The sequence below is a fragment of the Oncorhynchus keta genome, chromosome 1, assembly GCF_023373465.1.
Source record: "Oncorhynchus keta strain PuntledgeMale-10-30-2019 chromosome 1, Oket_V2, whole genome shotgun sequence".
Classification (NCBI taxonomy): Eukaryota; Metazoa; Chordata; class Actinopteri; order Salmoniformes; family Salmonidae; genus Oncorhynchus; species Oncorhynchus keta.
Window position 1 is genome coordinate 91734146 of NC_068421.1, and position 10396 is coordinate 91744541.

General features: G+C 44.8%; 1 protein-coding gene across 1 annotated transcript; it reads right to left on the minus strand.

The window, feature by feature from the left end:
• Positions 1-39: 39 nt before the first annotated feature.
• Positions 40-4216, minus strand: LOC118362317 (L-selectin-like). The gene is made up of 7 exons (XM_052497188.1): positions 4154-4216; positions 3557-4019; positions 3339-3446; positions 2915-3136; positions 1938-2024; positions 1012-1033; positions 40-260 (listed from the first exon to the last, which is right to left on the minus strand). The coding sequence occupies exons 1-7, from the start codon at positions 4154-4156 to the stop codon at positions 212-214; spliced, it is 954 nt and encodes a 317-aa protein (XP_052353148.1). The 5' UTR covers positions 4157-4216; the 3' UTR covers positions 40-211.
• Positions 4217-10396: the final 6180 nt, after the last annotated feature.

Genomic DNA, 10396 nt, shown 5'->3' on the forward strand with positions numbered 1-10396 from the left:
ATATATATATACTCTGAATCCCAAAATCAAGTGAGCTAAAATAGTTTTATTTACTTTTCTTACACAAAGCTGTTGAACTTGTAGAATTCACATAACATACAGTAACATAATTCTAACGATTTACAACATCCTATGTTTGATGTGGACTAATCCACATAGTATGTTGAAATAATAGGTAGATTGACATAATGTATAAAGTCTCAGAGGTCCATCAGTTGTCCCCTGTCTCGTTGGATGATGTCACACCCTCATCTGGTTCCCTTCAGGATAAGAGTAAAAGTCAAGATATCAATCAAAAACAACAACATACTATTACTGCACATAGCCAGCATATGGTCTCAGTGAGAAGCCAGCATATGGTCTAAGTGAGAAGCCAGCACATGGTCTGAGTGAGAAGCCAGCACATGGTCTGAGTGAGAAACCAGCACATGGTCTGAGTGAGAAGCCAGCACATGGTCTGAGTGAGAAGCCAGCACGTGGTCTGGGTGAGAAGCCAGCACATGGCATGGGTGAAAAGCCAGCACATGGCCTGGGTGAGAAGCCAGTACATGGTCTGGGTGAGAAGCCAGCACATGGCCTGGGTGAGAAGCCAGCACATGGCCTGGGTGAAAAGCCAGCACATGGCCTGGGTGAGAAGCCAGCACATGGCCTGGGTGAGGAGCCAGCACATGACCTGGGTGAGAAGCCAGCACATGACCAGGGTGAGAAGCCAGCACATGACCTGGGTGAGAAGCCAGCACATGACCTGGGTGAGAAGCCAGCACATGACCTGGGTGAGAAGCCAGCACATGACCTGGGTGAGAAGCCAGCACATGACCTGGGTGAGAAGCCAGCACATGACCTGGGTGAGAAGCCAGCACATGACCTGGGTGAGAAGCCAGCACATGGCCTGGGTGAGAAGCCAGCACATGACCTGGGTGAGAAGCCAGCACATGACCAGGGTGAGAAGCCAGCACATGACCTGGGTGAGAAGCTAGCACATGGCCTGGGTGAGAAGCTAGCATCTCTTACCTTAGTTGAGCATGCTTCTTTTCTAACGAAAAGATCAAAAGAGAAGAAAAAACATCTTGAATTGCTTGAAATGCTGTCCCTTGGCTTTGGCACCATGTAAAAACAGTTAAAAAAAATACTCTTACCCTTTTTCTACCCAATTTCATGATATCCAATTGCTAATTACAGTCTTGTCCCATCGCTGCAACTCCCCTACGAACTCGGGATAGGCAAAGGTCATTCTGTGTGACACAGTTGGTAGAGTGTGGTGCTTACAACACCAGGGTTGTGGGTTTGATTCCCAAGAGGGACCCGTATGAAGATATATGCATTGCACTACTGTGAGTGTCTGTTAAAGGACAAAACAAATGTAAGATGACAATTAGGTGTGTCTAAATCAAAGGTGTTTAGTCAACTTAGATGAAGGGAAATAGCATTGTGAGCAAAGTGATTAATGATATCACTTTGGTAAAGAATTGTAAAGAATAAAGAAAATAATTGATGGCCATCTCAGAAAATCCTCATTTATCTAAAAATGTCTCATTGGTGTTATCATCATTGGTGTTACTACTCCTAAATATATATAGTCATTAAGTCCGGGAAAGGGAGGGTTTGGTCTGTAGGGATATCCTTGTCTCATTGTGCACTAGCAACCCCTGTGGCGTTGCGTTGCGGTGCACGCTGACCAGGTCGCTTAGGTGCACGGTGTTTCCTCTGACACATTGGTGTGGCTGGCTTCCGGGTGGTATGCAACGCTGTCTTAAGAAGCAGAGCTTGGGTTGGGTTGTGTTTTGGAGGACGCATGGCCTTTGACCTTTGTCTCTCCCGAGCCCGTACGGGAGTTGTAGCGATGAGACAAGACTAACAATTGGGGAGAAAAAGCGGGTAAAAAAAAAACTTGTTATCTTCTAAAAAAACATTTTTTTTTATAAACAACTGGAACTTACTTTTTCTGTGATTGAAACAGCAGCAGATGCAACAGGACATTGAGAGCATCCAACCAGCAGCTACAGCCATTAGGACATGCTGATCACCTGAGGAAACACACAGTCAACCAGCAGCTACAGCCATTAGGACATGCTGATAACCTGAGGAAACATACAGTCAACCAGCAGCTACAGCCATTAGGACATGCTGATAACCTGAGGAAACACACAGTCAACCAGCAGCTACAGCCATTAGGACATGCTGATAACCTGAGGAAACACACAGTCAACCAGCAGCTACAGCCATTAGGACATGCTGATAACCTGAGGAAACACACAGTCAACCAGCAGCTACAGCCATTAGGACATGCTGATAACCTGAGGAAACACACAGTCAACCAGCAGCTACAGCCATTAGGACATGCTGATCACCTGAGGAAACACACAGTCAACCAGCAGCTACAGCCATTAGGACATGCTGATAACCTGAGGAAACACACAGTCAACCAGCAGCTACAGCCATTAGGACATGCTGATAACCTGAGGAAACATACAGTCAACCAGCAGCTACAGTCCAAGATGGAAATGACCCAGACACAACCCCTCTAAAGACCTGAGTCAGTCTCCCACCAGACAGGAACAAGCGGCTGTGCTGACAGCATGGAGCGTACCATTGTGTTGCAGTGTTGATAGATGCCCCCCTCCCACCTTTTGCTACAGTATATATGCAGTATTAAACAGTAATATCAAACTCCAAACAGCCTGCCTTGACTTGTATTATTGAGTTACTTTATTTGGACAGGGTCCAATGTACAGCAAAAAAAAAGTCTCAGTATTCTGAGAAGTGATGAGTTGCACAAGATTTAGCTAATTTCCATCAGCAGCCTCACTTCCTCTGAGACACCAGGAGTGTAGCTAGCCTAGCCTAGCCTAGCACCATAACGTTGTTCTGTAACCCATAATACATGATGAGAGATGGTATCAGGGGATTTAATTACTTGCACAAACTGGCCGTTGTCCGCTCCAGACCCAGATCCTGCTCCAGATGTCATCGCCCCAGACTGCAGTCCAGACCCTGTCAGTGCCACAGCTGACTTCTGGGGATCCCAGCAGTAGGTTCCCCTTCTCACAGCTCAACCGACATGTAGAGTTGACAGTAAAGTTGACAGCAGAGCAGTTCACAAAGCCATCAGGTAGACATAAGGGGTCACATCCCTTAGCTTTAGGGGCAAAGAAAGGTTTCAGCACAACAGTGGGGTACAGTAGGGACCTGTCATAATGCCTGATGTGTAAATGAAGTACCACTCAGGAAATTGAGGAAGCAGATGTTGTAGCCATAGCGACCCTCATTAGAACAGGTCATAGGTTAAAGGAGAGGTGTGACACATGGTGTGAACAGAAGCTTCCAGATCCCCCCCTCACCTGTTTGGCAAAAGTGTCCCTCAAACCCAGGTTCACACACACAGGTAAAATTGTTGATGGTCTCCAAGCATCTCCCTTGTCCCATGCAGGATGTTTGGTTGCATTGGTCTGTGATATAAATATACATCATGTAATATATGTCACAATCTCAACACAGCTTTCATCAAATTATTTACTGGTGGCCTTTAAACAACTAAAACAATGGTTGAGTCCCTCACCTCTGTAGCATAGCGAGTATTTGAGATTTGAGCACTTGTCATCGTTCCACTTCCCATTATTCTCGCTGTTCCCTTTGTTGACGTACATCTCAACACACTCCTCACCCAGTTTGTTATTGGGTTCGTTGGGTGCCCAGGAAGAATTCCCAACCCACGTTCCGTTGGTTCCGACCCATGTCCAGTTTCCATTGATCTTCTTGATTCCGATCCAGTAATACGGAGACCCAGTTCTATCAGGCAAGATGTTGAGGAGGTAATTATTCTCTTCCTGGTTTTGGATGACTACCATGTCTGTGTGGTTGTTAATCCAACACCACTCTCTTGCCATGGTCCAGTTCATGGTATTTGTGGAGGCATGATATGTCCAGCCCGTGGCATGTCCTCCACACATACCGAGGACTATGATAAGCATCCACATCATTGTTACTACCTGTGGCTGTCTGAAGAAGGGTCCATGGACTGCCTGTGTTTGTCCATAAACAGTAAAAATCCCACACTGTGGTTATCGAGACATAATTCTATCTACAATACAACAGTGAATGGTAAGGATGGCCAATTATAAGAGAGACCAAAGGAGAGCTCCCATCTCATACTTACCATGTGTCGGTCTCCTTCTCTGGCACTCAGACTGTGGTGTTGGGCTAACCTGGGTTTGGAATGGAGCTCAGTTTGGGTTTCAGAACAATTTGGCAAAGCCTCTTATATGGATTCCTATCTGCATTCAATGTATCACATGGAGTCCTTTTACCATTGATTCCCAAATTAACATAGAATACCCGGATGCTTGATCATTCACTAAATGTTTATTTTACATTACAGTGAATGGGGTATGATTCATGACTGACTGAATAATGACTGTTGGTAACAGTAAAACGTTCTGGGAAGTGCAAGGCATTCCAGGTAGAGTTTTGTTTTACTTGCCCCGGTTTCAGGAAATGAAAGATGAGATCTGTTTCTGTCCCCTCACGATGCTGACAGAGAGGTTAGCTAAAGATGAGATCTGTTTCTGTCCCCTCACGATGCTGACAGAGAGGTTAGCTAAAGATGAGATCTGTTTCTGTCCCCTCACGATGCTGACAGAGAGGTTAGCTAAAGATGAGATCTGTTTCTGTCCCCTCACGATGCTGACAGAGAGGTTAGCTAAAGATGAGATCTGTTTCTGTCCCCTCACGATGCTGACAGAGGTTAGCTAAAGATGAGATCTGTTTCAAAACAAAACATTTCTTGCACTATAACGGTGACAAATGGTGCCCACAAACTGTTAGGGCCTCTATAAAACTGTCCCAACTGCAGTCCCAAAATCTTACCACTGCTACACCTGGCTACCAGTGAGCCTTGTCTGGCAGTGAAACAGTTCATTCAGCCTCATTTACTGATTTTTAAAGAAACAGCTTTTATGGCTGACTTGCTTAAACAAATATAGTTTCTAATGACAATTGAGATGTACAAACTATGGCATAAGGGAAGGACAAGCGGATAAGAGGCAATCTCTTTAAGACATTAATGAGTGAGTTTGGACGGAAGTAGTCAATATAGCTATTTGTTTAGCACTTTCGAAATGTACAACGACAGAATTCAGAACATGGGCCGTTTTAAAGTATTCTCCATGCACACCAAGTCAGAACCGTAAGATAAATAAACGGGTATATAAGGGTATATGAGGTATATAAGCAGACTCCTCTTCGTCTGAGGAGGAGTAGCAAGGATCGGACCAAAACTCAGTGTGGTAAGTGTCCATATTGATTTATTCAAAAACACAACTGAACACTGGAACAAAATAATAAACGTGCATCAAAGAAACAGTCCCGTGTGGCAACAAACACTGACACGGAACACCCACGAAAACACAGGTGGAAAAAGACTACCTAAGTATGATTCTCAATCAGAGACAACTAACGACACCTGCCTCTGATTGAGAACCATACTAGGCCGAACACAGAAACCAAACATAGAAAAACAAACATAGACTGCCCACCCCAACTCACGCCCTGACCATATAAACAAAGACAAAAGAAAGGAACTAAGGTCAGAACGTGACACAGACAATGAAAGCTCTTACAATATTCAATGTTTTCATTTCTCTAAAACAGGTTATAGGCTACATGGTCACCACCAAGTCAGAACAGCAAATATAGGGGTAAATAAATGATTAGGGTGAGACACATGGGCTACTTTCTTAGCTACCGTACACTTAGCTACCAGCTACCCTGGCATATTACATCATTTATGCAGCAGCATACAACACATTTTTGGACTCACCTTGTTGTGCTGTGTTCACTTGAACAGGAAGGTGACGCAGCGGTCCTTTTTTGGGGCAAATTTTGTCATCAATGTCTGGCATTCCCCCTGATTTATGTTACTTTCAAAACAACTGGGAACTCGGGGAAAAAAACAAGGTCGAGATATGATAACGTCATTGATCTTCAAGTCGTAGCTCTAGAAAGAGGCCGGATTTACAATTCCGAGTCGGATGACCGTTCAAAACGTATTTTCCCAGTTGGAGCTCGTTTATTCCCCACTTCCCAGTTGGAGCTCGTTTATTCCCCACTTCCCAGTTGGAGCTCGTTTATTCCCCACTTCCCAGTCGGAGCTCGTTTATTCCCCACTTCCCAGTTGGAGCTCGTTTATTCCCCACTTCCCAGTTGGAGCTCGTTTATTCCCCACTTCCCAGTTGGAGCTCGTTTATTCCCCACTTCCCAGTTGGAGCTCGTTTATTCCCCACTTCCCAGTTGGAGCTCGTTTATTCCCCACTTCCCAGTTGGAGCTCGTTTATTCCCCACTTCCCAGTTGGAGCTCGTTTATTCCCCACTTCCCAGTTGGAGCTCGTTTATTCCCCACTTCCCAGTTGGAGCTCGTTTATTCCCCACTTCCCAGTTGGAGCTCGTTTATTCCCCACTTCCCAGTTGGAGCTCGTTTATTCCCCACTTCCCAGTTGGAGCTCGTTTATTCCCCACTTCCCAGTTGGAGCTCGTTTATTCCCCACTTCCCAGTTGTCTTGAACTCACTGAAGTCAAAGTTTTCGCACTTCCGAGTTAACAGTTGTTTTGAGCGCAGCACAAATCATGCTTCGTTGACAGCATGGACAATGTTGAATGTTTATGATTTTAAACTTGGAAAAGAGCCTCTTCATCCTAGACTCCAATGAATAGCAGGCTAGTGATGGCTTTGCACAATGCTTGCAGTTAGCCACTGTCAGTCATTCCGTTCAAACCATTCATTGTTAAATTTGAGATTTCCAACTTGTTGTCCAATGTCCAATGGCCGATGAGCACCGATACGTTTTATCTATAATGTCCCCAATGGTGGAACAAACTTCCCTCACGATGCCAGGACAGCCCAGGAGTCAATCACCACCTTCCGGAGACACCTTCCCAGTTGGAAACCCCACTTCCCAGTTGGAGCTTCAAGGAATACCTTGGAGGATAGGGTAAGTTCCCAGTTGGAGGTTTATTCCCCACTTCCCAGTAAGCTAACTTCCCAGTTGGAGCTCACCCCCTTCTCCCCCTTCCCAACAAGATTTAGATGCAACTGGCTGTTCCACTGGTTGTCAGTAGGTGTTTGCACATGGACAATGTTGAATGTTTATGATTTTAAACTTGGAAAAAGAGCCTCTTCATGACTCCAATGAATAAGAGTGATGGCTTTGCACAATGCTTGCAGTTAGCCAAATTCCGAAACCATTCATAAATGTAAATGTAATGTAAAATGTCTCTTCATTATTTCTCTTCATATGACAAAGATTAAAAATGATTTGCGAGTTGATTGTCAACTTGATTCATGATGATGACTGCTAGCTAAGATTTAGAAAGTATGATGTTGACATGATCAGTCCAATCAAAGCTACTGTAGATATCACGTGATTTGACCTAATTTTATCTGTCGCCAATGACCTTGAGCCTTCTTGGATGGGCACTTCTAATGTAACTCTATGGCAGCACCCAAAGGGCAAAAAGTTTCTCGCTCTACCCTTAGACTTGGCGGTGACATAGTGTCTCCATGAGTGACAGAACACAGAGCCAATCATGGAACAACACTCCATATGTTCTGCTGGTTTGCCCCACCACCACAGAAAGCATTGCGCGAGGCTGAAACACATTTTGAAGCTGCCTTTGGCCACCAAGTTTGTATGCAGCTTTATTAACTCAATGATCATTATGTTTTACATTGTTTGCAAACTGATATGTGACACCTATTAATGCCAAAATAACATGCAAAACATGCAAGCCCTGTTTTTTTGTTGTTGCTAAAAATGTGGGGCTCAATACAGGTGGGGCTCAATACAGGTGGGGCTCAATACAGGTGGGGCTCAATACAGGTGGGGCTCTGCCCCACTTGCCCCGAATGACGGATCGCCACATGCTGACAGAGAGGTTAGCAAAAGTTCAGGGAGGAACACAATGGTCCTGGTCTCCACTGAAGTAGGGTTTCACAGTGGGGGATATGACCCCATCAAATACCTGATGTCTAAAGTGGTCTGCAGTGAAGTGGGGTTTCATAGTGGGGGATATGACCCCATCAAATACCTGCTGTCTAAAGTGGTCTGCAATAAAGTGGGGTTTCACAGTGGGGGATATGACCCCATCAAATACCTGCTGTCTAAAGTGGTCTGCAATAAAGTGGGGTTTCACAGTGGGGGATATGACCCCATCAAATACCTGCTGTCTAAAGTGGTCTGCAATAAAGTAGGGTTTCACAGTGGGGGATATGACCCCATCAAATACCTGCTGTCTAAAGTGGTCTGCAATAAAGTGGGGTTTCATAGTGGGGGATATGACCCCATCAAATACCTGCTGTCTAAAGTGGTCTGCAATAAAGTGGGGTTTCACAGTGGGGGATATGACCCCATCAAATACCTGCTGTCTAAAGTGGTCTGCAGTAAAGTGGGGTTTCACAGTGGGGGATATGACCCCATCAAATACCTGCTGTCTAAAGTGGTCTGCAGTGAAGTGGGGTTTCATAGTGGGGGATATGACCCCATCAATACCTGCTGTCTAAAGTGGTCTGCAATAAAGTGGGGTTTCACAGTGGGGGATATGACCCCATCAAATACCTGCTGTCTAAAGTGGTCTGCAATAAAGTGGGGTTTCATAGTGGGGGATATGACCCCATCAAATACCTGCTGTCTAAAGTGGTCTGCAATAAAGTGTTTCAAAAAATATATGTACTGTATATATATATATAAGTGCCTGAGGTCATGAGGTCATGGTACCGCATTTGGAAATGACCCAGACACAACCCCTCTAAAGACCTGAGTCAGTCTCCCACCAGACAGGAACAAGCGGCTGTGCTGACAGCATGGAGCGTACCATTGTGTTGCAGTGTTGATAGGTGACCCCCTCCCTCTCATATCCACAAAGTATCTCAGAGCAGGAGTGCTGATCTAGTATCAGGTCCCACCTGTCCACCTTAGTCATTGTTTAAAAACAAAACTGATTCTAGATCATCACTTCTACTCTGAGATGCTTTGTGAATCCAGACTGCATCACATCCGGACGTGATTGGGAGTCCCGTAGGGCGGCGCACAATTGGCCAAGTGTCGTCCAGGTTTGGCCCGGGGTAGGCCGTCATCGTAAATAAGAATTTGTTCATAGCTGACATGCCTGGTTAAATTAAAAATGTAAATAAAGAAAATGATGTACTTTTAACTCCGTATTTTTTCCCTGGCACACAAAAGTACTCGTTACATTTTGAATGCTTAGCAGGACAGGATAATGGTCCAATTCACACACTTATCAAGAGAACATCCCTGATCATCCCTACTGACACTGATCTGGCGGATTCACTAAACAGAGAACATCCCTGATCATCACTACTGACACTGATCTGGTAGACTCACTAAACAGAGAACATCCCTGGTCATCCCTACTGACACTGATCTGGCGGATTCACTAAACAGAGAACATCCCTGGTCATCCCTACTGCCTCTGATCTGGCGGATTCACTAAACAGAGAACATCCCTGATCATCCCTACTGACACTGATCTGGCGGATTCACTAAACAGAGAACATCCCTGATCATCCCTACTGACACTGATCTGGCGGATTCACTAAACAGAGAACATCCCTGATCATCCCGACTGACACTGATCTGGCGGATTCACTAAACAGAGAACATCCCTGGTCATCCCTACTGACACTGATCTGGCGGATTCACTAAACAGAGAACATCCCCTACTGACACTGATCTGGCGGATTCATCATCCCGACTGACACTGATCTGGCGGATTCACTAAACAGAGAACATCCCTGATCATCCCTACTGACACTGATCTGGCGGATTCACTAAACAGAGAACATCCCTGATCATCCCTACTGACACTGATCTGGCGGATTCACTAAACAGAGAACATCCCTGATCATCCCGACTGACACTGATCTGGCGGATTCACTAAACAGAGAACATCCCTGGTCATCCCTACTGACACTGATCTGGCGGATTCACTAAACAGAGAACATCCCTGATCATCCCGACTGACACTGATCTGGCGGATTCACTAAACAGAGAACATCCCTGGTCATCCCTACTGCCTCTGATCTGGCGGATTCACTAAACAGAGAACATCCCTGGTCATCCCTACTGACACTGATCTGGCGGATTCACTAAGCACATACTTCCTTTGTAAAGGATGTCTGAGTGTTGGATTGGGCCCCTGGCTATCTGTAAATAAGAAAAAGTGTTTTTGAAATTATTTATACTTGTACTTTTACTTTTGATACAGTGTATTTTAGTAATTACATGTACTCTTAATACTTAAATATATTTAAAACCAAATACTGTTAGACTTTTACAAGTATTTTACTCAGTGACTTTCACTTTTACTTGAGTCATTTCCTATTAAG

What these genes read in the sequence shown, in the direction of transcription:
- LOC118362317 (XM_052497188.1), bottom strand. An exon ending in ATACTCGCTATGCTACAGAG is followed by an intron (nt 3,447 to 3,556) that starts GTGAGGGACTCA and finishes TTTATATCACAG; the next exon opens with ACCAATGCAACCAAACATCC. An exon ending in AAGAAGCATGCTCAACTAAG is followed by an intron (nt 261 to 1,011) that starts GTAAGAGATGCT and finishes CTTATCCTGAAG; the next exon opens with GGAACCAGATGAGGGTGTGA.